This window comes from Phyllobates terribilis, unplaced genomic scaffold (genome assembly GCF_046119375.1).
Source record: "Phyllobates terribilis strain yellow unplaced genomic scaffold, ASM4611937v1 Scaffold_5__5_contigs__length_657084704, whole genome shotgun sequence".
In the NCBI taxonomy this organism is placed as follows: Eukaryota; Metazoa; Chordata; class Amphibia; order Anura; family Dendrobatidae; genus Phyllobates; species Phyllobates terribilis.
Genome location: NW_027362765.1, coordinates 434,195,241 through 434,207,314, shown reverse-complemented (window position 1 = coordinate 434,207,314; position 12,074 = coordinate 434,195,241). Strand labels below are relative to the sequence as shown.

At 43.6% G+C, this 12,074-nt stretch overlaps 1 protein-coding gene across 1 annotated transcript in view; it reads right to left on the bottom strand.

Moving 5' to 3' along the window:
• LOC141271608 (scavenger receptor cysteine-rich domain-containing protein DMBT1-like) overlaps positions 1-12,074 on the bottom strand; it is a 210,488-nt gene that overhangs the window by 72,266 nt on the left and 126,148 nt on the right. The window contains exons 16-17 of the mRNA XM_073681652.1: positions 2,314-2,645; positions 590-899 (exon numbers count right to left, since the gene is read on the bottom strand). Of these exons, the coding sequence (XP_073537753.1) occupies positions 590-899; positions 2,314-2,645 (642 nt within the window). The remainder of the gene's footprint in view (positions 1-589; positions 900-2,313; positions 2,646-12,074) is intronic.

The following is a 12,074-nucleotide window of genomic DNA, read 5'->3' as shown; positions in this document are numbered from 1 at the left end:
AGATTGCACCTCCCCACTGCAAATGCGGGAAAGAGAAAAAAAAATGGAGATCTTCATTGTTCCTGCAGAGATCCATCCCCTGCCCCTCCCCCCGCCCCGCTGTACACTCAAACTGCGTATTAACATTAATTTTCATCATTACTGAGAAAAAATCCAGTTATGATTTTGGTGCACGAACAGTTATCGAACATAACCTCGAACAGCCGAATTTTTCTCAAATTGTTCGTGTTCGCCGACCGGCTCGAACACCGCCCAAAACAGCTCGAATTTGAGATTGGCGAACAGTTCGAGTAGAACAACGCTCATCTCTATTGGTAAACCCTCACATGAGCAGCCACCTCTTCAATGACAGTAGTCTGGCCCTCTGTTCAAAATAGAAGTGGATCTTATTGGTGGGACCTGATTGTGGTAGAACATGTTAGTACATGAGATTTACTCGTGCTTTGACAAATATGCAAAAAAATATTTACAGAAAAGTATTAAAAATATATATAGTAGAATATTTAAAATGAAATATGATCTGTATGAACATCTATGTTAAACGCATGATAACAAATGACTAAATAAGATTTCATTAGTTCAACTATACCTGAGCAGACGACGCCAGCATCTTCATTGTGTCCACAGTTATGTACTGTAAATGGTTGGTGTGGACAGTCCCATACGTGTTGTTCATTACCGGTACATTGCACATCATCCAATACAATTAGTCCTTGTCCTTGGCCAAATGCAGCACTGCCATTAAATGCCAGAGCTTGGCCACATTTTAATTGCCGGCATACAACTTGTGCAGCATTAATATCCCAATAATCATCACACACAGTTCCCCACGCTCCGTTATAGAGGATTTCAACACGACCGTTACATTGACCATTGCCATTTACAAGTCTTAAAGACATGTCTAAACCTGAAATAAAAAAGGTAGAATGGTCATTTCCAAAATCAATTTACTGTGGAAGTTTTCACTGTTTAGGCACATCAGGGGCTCTCCAAATGCGACATGGAATCAACCAACGATTTCAGCCAATTTTGAGTTCAAAACGTCAAATAACTCTCCTTCCCTTCTGAGCCCTGGTGTGCGAACAAACATTACTTTTTTTTCCACATATGGGGTGTCAGTGTACTCAAGAGAAATTGTACAAAAAGTTATAGGGTGTAATTTATCTTGTTTCACTTGTAAAATAAAAAAAAATTGGGCTAAACCACATTTTTGTCGGAAAAGTTTGATTCTTTTATTGTCACGGCTCAAAGTTATAAAATTCTGTGAAGCACCTGGGGGTTCAAAGTGTTCACCACACATCTGGATTAATTTCTGGAGGGGTGTAATTTCCTAAATGGGGGGACATTCCTCTGTTTAGGCACATCAGGGGATCTCCAAATGTGATATTATATCCGCTAAAGATTCCAGACAATTTTGAGTTCCAAAAGTCAAATAGCGCTCCTTTCCTTTCTAGACCTGCCATGCGACCAAATAGTACCTTTCCACCATATGTGAGATATCGGCATACGCCAGAGAAATTGCACAACATATTTTTTGATGCATATTCTTCTGTTACCCTTGTAAAAATGCTAAATTTGGGGCTAAAAGAGAATTTTTTTTTGTAAAAATATGACTCCTTGCTCTTGGCAAAAAGCAGCATTGCTTTGAAATATAAGAGCATTGTCAAACTCTAACTACTGGCATACAACTTGTGCATCCCTTGTTTGACAGTAATTATCAAAACTAGTTTCTCCTGATTCATTAAAGAGGATTTCTACAGAACCACTATCTTTTATCAGCCTCAAAACCACGTCCAAAGAAAAAGATAATCAGTGACTTCCAAAAACAATCTACCATACATTATCTCAAGGGTATATTCCCAACTAACACATTTATTATTTGGATATGCCATTATTAGGTAACAGATTCAAGTCCCACCCCTGGGACCCTAATCTATCAGGATAATTAATCCTAATCTCTCTTGATAATTCATTTAGAAAAAAGAATAACATTTCTAAAATAAAATTATAATAAGAAGCGTTGAAAGTTTAAAATGTTCTTTGTTAGATCATTGCTACTGTTGAAAAACCATCAGGATTACATTATTGGGGTGTTGATGACCTCACAAAGGAATTCTGCTCCCACATAAAACCACTTACTAATTGAGATACAATAAGGAAGGAACCAAAGTACCTCAGTCCATTAAGATTTTCTTAAGAAAAGCTATTTATTGTTTGAGGCATCCTTAGTGTTAGAAAGTATGAAGATATGCTCAACTTGAACATCTATGCAAACAACATGATAGGATAACAGATGACTACATAGGATTTAATCCATTCAAATATACCTGAGCAGACGACTCCAGCATCTTCATTGTGTCCACAGTTATGTACTGTAAATGATTGGTGTGGACAGTCCCATACGTGTAGTTCATTACCAGTACATTGCACATCATCCAATACAATTAATCCTTGTCCTTGGCCAAATGCAGCACTGCCATTAAATGCAAGAGCTTGGCCACAATTTAACTGCCGGCATACAACTTGTGCAGCATTAATATCCCAATAATCATCGCACACAGTTCCCCATGCTCCGTTATAAAGGATTTCAACACGGCCATTACATTGACCATTGCCATTTACCAGTGTTAAAGACATGTCTGAACCTAAAAAAAGATAAGGAAAATGGTAATTTCCAAAAATAATTCACTGAAATATTGTCAAAAAAGTATTCCTATTCTGCATGAAACATTATATAAATGTGTAATAAACAATGATAAGGCTACACTGCTGGCCAGGGGCACTGAACTGGACAACTGCGGTCTGAATCAGGATGCCAGCAGTGTGGACCCTGCCATCCTTCCACCATAGATGTGTTACAGGAGTGCATTTTCTCCTTTAACCTAAAAGAGCATATTAAGAATGAAGCTGAAGATACCACTTTAAGGAGTTTAAGAATTTATTAAATGGAGAACGTCTATAAGTGGAAACAAAATTAAGTAAAGCTTTAGAATCAGACTCTGGTACCAGTGTAACTAAGGAGTACAACACTATACCAAGAGAAGGAAAATCAGAGACAGGAGTTAAAAAGGTTGTTCACTACAACGATAACCCATACTCATTCACCGTGTTTTCCCCTTATCAAATAGTACCATCTATACTCACCTCCCGTGGGGGCTTGAGGTTCCAGCCACAGCTCTAATTTCCCCTGGATGATTGATTTGTCCAAAGAAGGGAGAGCAAAGTGGTCACTGATTGGCCGATTGTATCTGGGCTGTGTGTGTCTAAGCCTGTGTGTGTCTGGGTGGTGGCTCAGACACACAGGCTCACTATCTAAAGACTGCAAGTAATACTATGTGACTATCTTGAATGTGGCTACTTTGAATGAATATGCACTTCCCATACAAATCTGCAATGTTAATGGCTACAATAAGTAATGGCTCTGGATAATATAGGTAGAACTTATTAAAAAGGCACTTGTATTTCTTTTATTTATTGATTTATAGGTTTCTACCGCAGTCTATCCACTATGATAACCTATGCACTTTAATTTTATGTTAGAGTGCATTTTTTTGTTCTGCAAAACCTATGCTCTAATCCCGGTGAGTCAGCGGAAAATGAGACTGTGTAATTTTATACTGTCATTGAAAATATTAAGAATATCTCTCCCCCAAGCCCCTCTTCCCCCCTCCCTTATCAACCATCTGTCAGAGTAAAAGAAGCTCTCCATGCAAATCACAGCACACACAGGAGAGGTGGCAAACTCACTTGTCCATTCAAATTAACATACAAATGTATTTCCTAGTAGCACAAGCCTGTGATAAATATACACCCAGGTAAGGAGGATGCAGCTCCCAGCTTCAAAAAGAATTCCCTCTCACTTCCAGAGCGTCCTCATTTGGTCAGCAGAAATCTGCAGTCTCGCCGGCACCGACACAAAATATAGAATATCGGAAGTTCTTCACTTCCGATAATATTAGGACACATATTTTTAGCAGCAGGGTCTGCTAAGGAACAATACACATTTTTCCGGATCTGTGAACACTTCCGGTGAGCCATAATGCCAAAGTACAACAATAACAGTCCAAAGCTTTGCCATGTGTGGTCTCTGAAGAAAGGTAAACTCGTAATAAAAAATATGGTATCTCTTGCGAGCTTCGGCGATCAACCAGCAAGGAGTTATCCCAGAAGTTAGTGTTTTTAATAAAAACTTGAAGGGTGGAGCCTCACTCATGTGAGGTCATCACAGGGGCGTGTGTGGGCAGGTCCCCCCTTCGGCATTAAAGACTCAGCTGAAGATGGGCCCATACTCATTCCGGAAGTTACATATTTTGTAGCACCTTCCCTCCAGCTAAACTGAATCATCTCTGAGATCGGTCTAGTAAGTCTTGTATTAATCCTTTTTATTTTGGTGTAACTATATATTCTGTACTGCATTGTCTCCATTTGTAAAACCTTTGTACATTTTTCATAAACACTGCTTCCCTTTTGGATTAAATATAAAATTTAATAGTTTTGTTTGTTTTGCTCTGTAATCATTCCTCCCCCAAAGCCATATGCTACCAGTAATAACGGCGTCCGATCAGGCCTGTATTGTTATTCAAATCTGATCGTGTTTGCAGTGCATAATCGTAGTCGGGCTATCGTGAAGCTGGCAGTGACCGTATGGGGGCATATACACATATTCCATGCATTGGAATCTGGAGGTGTGTACACCATAAACTCACTGGTCGCTTGCCGATAGCTATTTAGTGAGTAATCGGAATCGTGTGCTTGTGAATCCCTGTGAATCTCTGACATGCACCATCTTGGGTATTTTGCTGGGAATGTTCTATGTTATTGTATGTTTGGTGGCCCAATAAAGTATTGCCACACTGTTTTACCTTCACTCTCTGTTGTCTGAGTAGTATTATGCCAACGGGAAAAGGAGTCCGCATTAGTGGTATAAGCCCACTGACCCCCTTGTCTCCTAAGACATTATTATATTTATGGCTATAGACTAGAGATGAGCGTTGTTCTACTCGAACTGTTCGCCAATCTCAAATTCGAGCTGTTTTGGGCGGTGTTCGAGCCGTTCGGCGAACACGAACAATTTGAGAAAAATTCGGCTGTTCGAGGTTATGTTCGATAACTGTTCGTGCACCAAAATCATAACTGGATTTTTTCTCAGTAATGATGAAAATTAATGTTAATACGCAGTTTGAGTGTACAGCGGGGTGGGGGGAGGGGCAGGGGATGGATCTCTGCAGGAACAATGAAGATCTCCATTTTTTTTTCTCTTTCCCGCATTTGCAGTGGGGAGGTGCAATCTGTGAGCCTATCAGCAGCGCACACACGGAGCGAAGTGCTTTTTTTCACACAAGCAAGGGCATGTGTCATTGGCAGTGTATGTCACATGTCCTTGCCCTATAAGACCAAGCCATTTTCCCCATCGCCACCATTTTCTCACTGCTGCAGCTGCATGTTAGACGGCACCGCTGTTGCTGTGTGCGCTATACCTTGTTAATTTCAAGCCAATTTTCGCACAAATATACAGATAGCTTGGGAGTAGGAAATAGTTGTGATTGCAGTCCTTTTAAGGACTAGGTTACAGCATTTCCTACGACTTTTATCAGGGAGGTCTGTGCTCTTAAATAGATAGGTTGTGGGAGTAAAGACTAATTGTAATTGGAGTCCTTTTCAGGACTAGGTTACATCAGTTCCTATCAGTTTTTGCCAGGCAGGTCTGTGCCAGTGCTGTGCAAGTTTTTTTCACAGCATTTGGCTGAATCTAGCAAAGCTAATCCTTTTTGGCCTATTGCAGAGTGTGTTAGTCAGTGGAGTAGCCTATCTGTGTTGCAAGATATACCACCTGTGTATAGAATACCAATTTTTTTACTGCACCTAGTGAAGTAAAATCTTTTGGGCATAGCATCATTCTATTAGTCCATCTATACTGACCTCCATCAGGTTGCAAATTAAAACTAATTTTTATCTGCATCTACAGTACCTCTGAAAAAATATTTGGGCTTCTAGCTGTGTGTGGGACTTGTTGTATTAGTCCATCTATACTGACGTCCATCAGGTTGCAAATTAAAAATAATTTTTATCTGCATCTACAGTACCTCTGAAAAAATATTTGGGCTTCTAGCTGTGTGTGGGACTTGTTGTATTAGTCCATCTATACTGACCTCCATCAGGTTGCAAACTGAATATATTTTTTTCTGCATCTACCTCTGAAAAAATATTGGGCTTCTAGCTGTGTGTGGGTCTTGTTCTATTAATCCATCTATACTGACCTCCATCAGGTTGCAAACTGAATATAATTTTTTTCTGCATCTAGCTCTGAAAAAATATTTGGCCTTCTAGCAGTGTGTCGGACTTTCTCTATTAGTCCATCTATACTGACCTCCATCAGGTTGCAAATTAAAACTAATTTTTATCTGCATCTACAGTACCTCTGAAAAAATATAGTGAATATATTTTTTTCTGCATCTAACCCAGCCAATAGTTTTGGCCTAATACCACAGTTTGGCCACTCAGCTCTGCTCGGTTACCATCCATTGTTTTTTTGTGCAAACAACTCCAGAGTTGTGAATTAGTTAACCACCAAAATGAGTGGAAAAAGGCCTGCTGCTGGTGGAAAGGGGAATAGGCGTGTTGGGAAGGGGAAAAAAGGTTGTGTCCGTGGGGTAGGTGTTAAAGCAACAGTAACATCTGCAGAAGAAAGACCATCTTCCAGCCAAACTAAAATGTCTACTTCTTTTAGCGGACAATGTAATAAGATCCCTTTCTTACGGCCACGCCAATCGCTACAAATTCCAGATGAGGCACAAAAACAGCAGGTGCTTCAACGGATATCAAGTGCTCCTTTAAGTGGGCTCTCCTCCACATCAACTTCAACATCACAAATACTCCAGTCCTCAAAGGTGTCACCCAAATCGCACTTGCTTCCTCACAGCTCCCAAATCTCCAGCTGCCCGTCTGAGTATGAGGTAGAACAGATGGTTGAGTCTGCAGAGCTGTTTACTCATACTATAGCCTGGGAATCCGAGGTCGACTCCAGCGCTTCTGTGAATCCAGACGAGGAAATGATCTGCACTGATGCCCAGAATCTTTATGAGTCGGATCCAGGACCAGACGCAGAAGGTTCTGACCATAATGTAGACCCTCATTCCCAAACTGTAACTCCTGTTGGTGGAGACAATGAGGAAGACGATGATAAGACTCAAATACCCGATTGGAGCGAAAACTTTAGTTTTTTGTCAGGGCAGGAACAGGTTGGCTCTGAGGACGACGGGTGTGATAACACACAGGGTGATGATGATGAGTTTGGAGATCCCACTTACTGTCAACCCACAGTCAGCCAAGAGATGAGGTCAGCAGAGGAGGTGGAGGAAGATGCTAGTGACGACGAGGTCAGGTTGCGCCTTCCTGGACAGAGACGTAGTACTGGAAGCACGTCAACAACTGCATCCTCAAACACAACTCTGCCTCTCACCACAAGTCGTGGTGGCTCTTCAGGTCGCATGGGTGCTAAGCCTTGCATAGCCTGGGCATTTTTTCAGATCGATAAAGATGACCCAACTCGTGTTATCTGTAACATTTGTCAGCAAAAGCTAAGTAGAGGCCAAAAAATACATAGTTTGAGTACTTCATGCATGAACCGGCACATGGACATGAAGCATAAGTTGCAGTGGGAAGCTCAGTGTGCTACAATGCGGCCTAGCCGGCCGGGCCAACCACCGTCTGCCATATCTTGTGCATCCGCGGCCTCTTCATCCTCTGTGACTGGGGGGACAGCAGTCACACCTGTTTTGGGGCGCAGACCTGCAACCTCTTTACCCGCAACAGCCAGCATGATTGGCAGGTCATCATTTTCTTTGGAGGTGGTAACAGCAGCTGGTGTTGAGCGCTGTCCGACATCGATAGCACCACCTTTGGATCAAGGCAACCTAACATGTCCGCCTGCATCTTCCTCACAGACCGGCAGTTTGCCGGGGACACCCTTATCAACCCCGTCTAAGCACAATAGCCAGCCCTCGGTCCCTCAGATGTGGACAAGTAAAAGACCATTTCCTCCTAGCCATGAGAAAGCTAAGAGGTTGAATTTCACCATCTGCAAGCTCTTGGCTACAGAAATGCTGCCTTTCCGCCTGGTGGACACAGAGGATTTTCGAGACCTTATGTCCGTCGCAGTGCCCCAGCACCAGATGCCCAGTCGGCACTACTTCTCAAAGAAAGGTGTGCCTGCGCTCCACCAGCATGTCGCACACAACATCACCGCTTCTTTGAGAAACTCTGTGTGTGACAGGGTGCATTTCACCACAGACACTTGGACGAGTAGGCATGGACAGGGGCGTTACATGTCACTGACTGGGCACTGGGTAACTATGGTGACAGCAGGACAAGGGGCTGCTGTCCAAGTCTTGCCGTTCCCACGAGTTGTGCGTCAATCCTCTTTATGTCAAAGTTCCTCCACTGCTTCTGCCTCCTCAACCTCCTCTCGGTCTTCCACCTGCACCCAAAGCCTGTCTGGTCATGCCACAAGCTTTCTAACTGCGCAGAAGGGATCCTGCACACCTCCTTACTATGCTGGCAGTAGGGCTCAACGTCATCAGGCGGTTTTTACATTGAAATGTCTGGGAAATGTGAGTCACACAGCTGAGGAGTTGTGGTCAGCTCTGGAGAACCAATTTCATGAATGGTTGTCTCCACTGGACCTGAAACCAGGGAAGGCCGTTTGCGACAATGCTGCAAACCTGGGTGCGGCCCTTCGCCGGGGCAATGTCACACACGTGCCTTGTATGGCTCACGTGTTGAACCTGGTTGTCCAGCAATTTTTAGCCCACTATCCCAGACTAGATGGCCTTCTGCAGAGGGCACGGTCGCTGTGTGCTCACTTCCGCCGTTCGCATCCCGCAGCTCAGCGACTTACATCTCTACAGAAGTCGTTGGGCCTGCCACTTCACCGGCTAAAATGCGATGTGCCTACCCGGTGGAATTCAACTCTGCACATGTTGCAGCGACTGTGGCAGCACCGACAAGCCCTGGTGCAATACGTTCTGACGTATAGCCTGGGCCAACGAGATTCAGAGGTGGGGCAAATCACGCTGGAGGAGTGGTCTCAGATCAGGGACCTATGCACCCTTCTGCACAGTTTTGAAATGGCGACGAAGATGTTTAGTGCTGACGATGTCATTATCAGCATCACTATTCCGGTGATTTACATGCTGGAGCACATGTTAAACAGAATTCGGAGTCAGGTGGTGGCACAAGAGGAGGTGGAGGAAGTAGAGGAGGAGGAGTTGTATGCGGAAGGGCTAACATCTGCAAGGTCCAGACGGTCGGCAGCACCAAGGCGGCAGGCATGGGAGGGTGGGGGAGATGGTTTTACCAGGGCGCATGGTAGCAGCCAAACTAGTGAGGAAGGTGCAGGAGCCCAGGAAGAAGTGGAGGACGAACTGATGGAAGACTCATTAGATGAGGGAGACCTTGATCACATTTCTGTTGTGCGAGGTTGGGGGGAGAGGACAGAGGAAGGAAGCATGATTGTTACCTCGCCACCAACACAACAGGGACTTGGTGCTCCTGGATGCGCAACACACATGAGTGCCTTCTTGCTGCAACATGACCCTCGAATTGTGAGAATTAGAAATAATCCTGACTACTGGGTTGCCACACTGTTAGATCCCCGGTACAAAAGTAAATTTGCAGAAATTATTCCTGCCATAGAAAGGGATGCACGCATGCAGGAGTATCAGCAGAGACTGTTGCAGAATCTTACATGTGCTTTTCCACAAAATACCAGAGGTGCACGTAGTGAATCTCACAGTTCCAACTTGCCAACCGTGGGACCGTCAAGTGTTCAGCACTCAAACCATAACAGAACCACAGTATCTGGTGGTAACATCAATTTTGCGGAATCATTTCACCACTTTTTTAGCCCATCCTTTGCAAGGCCACAGGAGACAAGAAGTCTGACACATAGTCAACTCCTAGAGACGATGGTACAGGAGTATCTCCAAGTAAACATTGAAGCCACGACTGTGTCACTGGACCCTTGCTCTTTTTGGGCTTCCAATCTGGATAAATGGCCGGAGCTAGCCACTTGCGCCTTGGAGATCTTGTCATGCCCCGCAGCCAGCGTTCTGTCTGAACGTGTGTTCAGCGCTGCTGGTGGTGTGCTGACAGATAAGCGCACGCGGCTCTCCACTGATAATGTAGACAGACTCACGTTCATAAAGATGAACAAATCATGGATCCGAAACGACTTTTCTACCCCTGTGTCATCCTGGGGAGAGTAAAAGCTTGATGATTGTTTAAAATCACCCTACCAACCGTTTTAAGCTTTCAAATTACTAATCATGTTTATCTGTATCTTGACTGGAAAATAATCTGGGCTTTGTAGCAGTGTGCAGCACTGATCCTATTAGGCCATCTATAATAAGCTCCACCAGATTTAAAATTAAAAATAATTTTTAGCTGCATCTAGCCCGGAAAATAATTTTGGGGCTCCGAGATCCGCAAGACACATAAGTGCCTTCTTGCTGCACTACCTGCAGCATGACCCTCATATTGTCAGAATTCGAAGTAATCATGACTACTGGGTTGCCACACTCTTAGATCCCCCAAACTTTTCGATCAACCTTTTCATTTTAATAAAGACCAAAAAAATGGTCATTTTTGAAATTATAAGCATTAGCAGGTTGTTAGAAACTGAAATCAAACAGTTTTCAACTCAAAACTTTATTCTAGGTGATGTTACATTTTCACATAGGACGCCTTGTTCGAAAGGAGCTTCTGAACTCTCTCGTCCATTGAATTTGTCAGGTTTTGGATGGTTTCTGCTTCAATTGTTTTGCATGAGGACAGAGTACCCTCCCCAGAGCTGTTGCTTAGATGTGAACTGCCTCCCGCCATCATAGACACTCCTTTTAATGATGCTCCAAAGGTTCTGAATGGGGTAGAGGTCAGGGGAGCATGGGGGCACACCATAAGTTTGTCCCCTTTTATGCCCATATCAGCCAGAGATGCAGATGTTTTATGTGCAGCATGAGATGGTGCATTATCATGCAGAAAAATGATCTTGCTGTGAAATACATGGTTCTTCTTCTTGAACCATGGCAGGAAGTGCTGTTTGAGAAAATCCACATACATTATGGAGTTCATCTTTAGCGCCTTCAGGGATCCTAAAGGGGCCGACAATCTCTCTCCCCATGATTCCAGCCCAAAACATTACTCCACCTCCTCCTTGTTGGCGCTGTAGCCATGTTTGCGTGGGGTGTCCATCAACCAGCCATCCTCCACTCCATCCATCTGGACCATCGAGCGCTGCACGGCACTCATCCGTGAACAAAACAGTTTTGAAATCAGTCTTCATGTAATGTTTGGCCCACTGGAGCCGTTTCTGCTTGTGTGAAGTGGATAGAGGAGGTCGACAGGATGGCATATGCACAGCTGCAAACCTCTGAAGGACCCGGCATCTTGTTGTTCGGGGGACGTTGGAGGCACAAGCAGCTTCAAAAACTTGTCTGCTGCTATGACAAGGCTTTTTTGCCGCTGCTCTTTCAACCTGACGTAATTGCCTGTAGGAAAGAGTCCTCAATTTGCCCTTATCAGCACGCACACGTGTGTACTGTGAATCAGCTACATACTTCTTGATTGCCAAGACACTTCATCCTGATCATCGCACAATGTTGATTGTAGTCATGCCTTGACCTAAACACTCCACAATTTGTTGCTTCTCAGCAGCCGACACATCCTTTTTCTTTCCCATTTTGGCAGAAAATGTAGGCTGCTGAATAATGTGAGAGAGCCTTCTTAAGTAGTCTTGCCTTTCATTGGACACACCTGCCAAACTAATTAGCACTGGTGTCTGCAATTGCTTACAGTGATATAAAGAGCCCTGACACACATCACCATCAATGAGTTTAACTGACAAACAAACAAATTCTTCCCTTATCACTCCTAAACACTTTTTGCATAATAATTTGGAACACAGTGTACATGTGCTTTTCCACAAAACACCAGTGGTTCACGTAGTGAATCTTACAGTTCTAACTTGCCAACCGTGGTCTGTATGGAGTTGTTCAATAAAGGGCCCAAAATTAAGA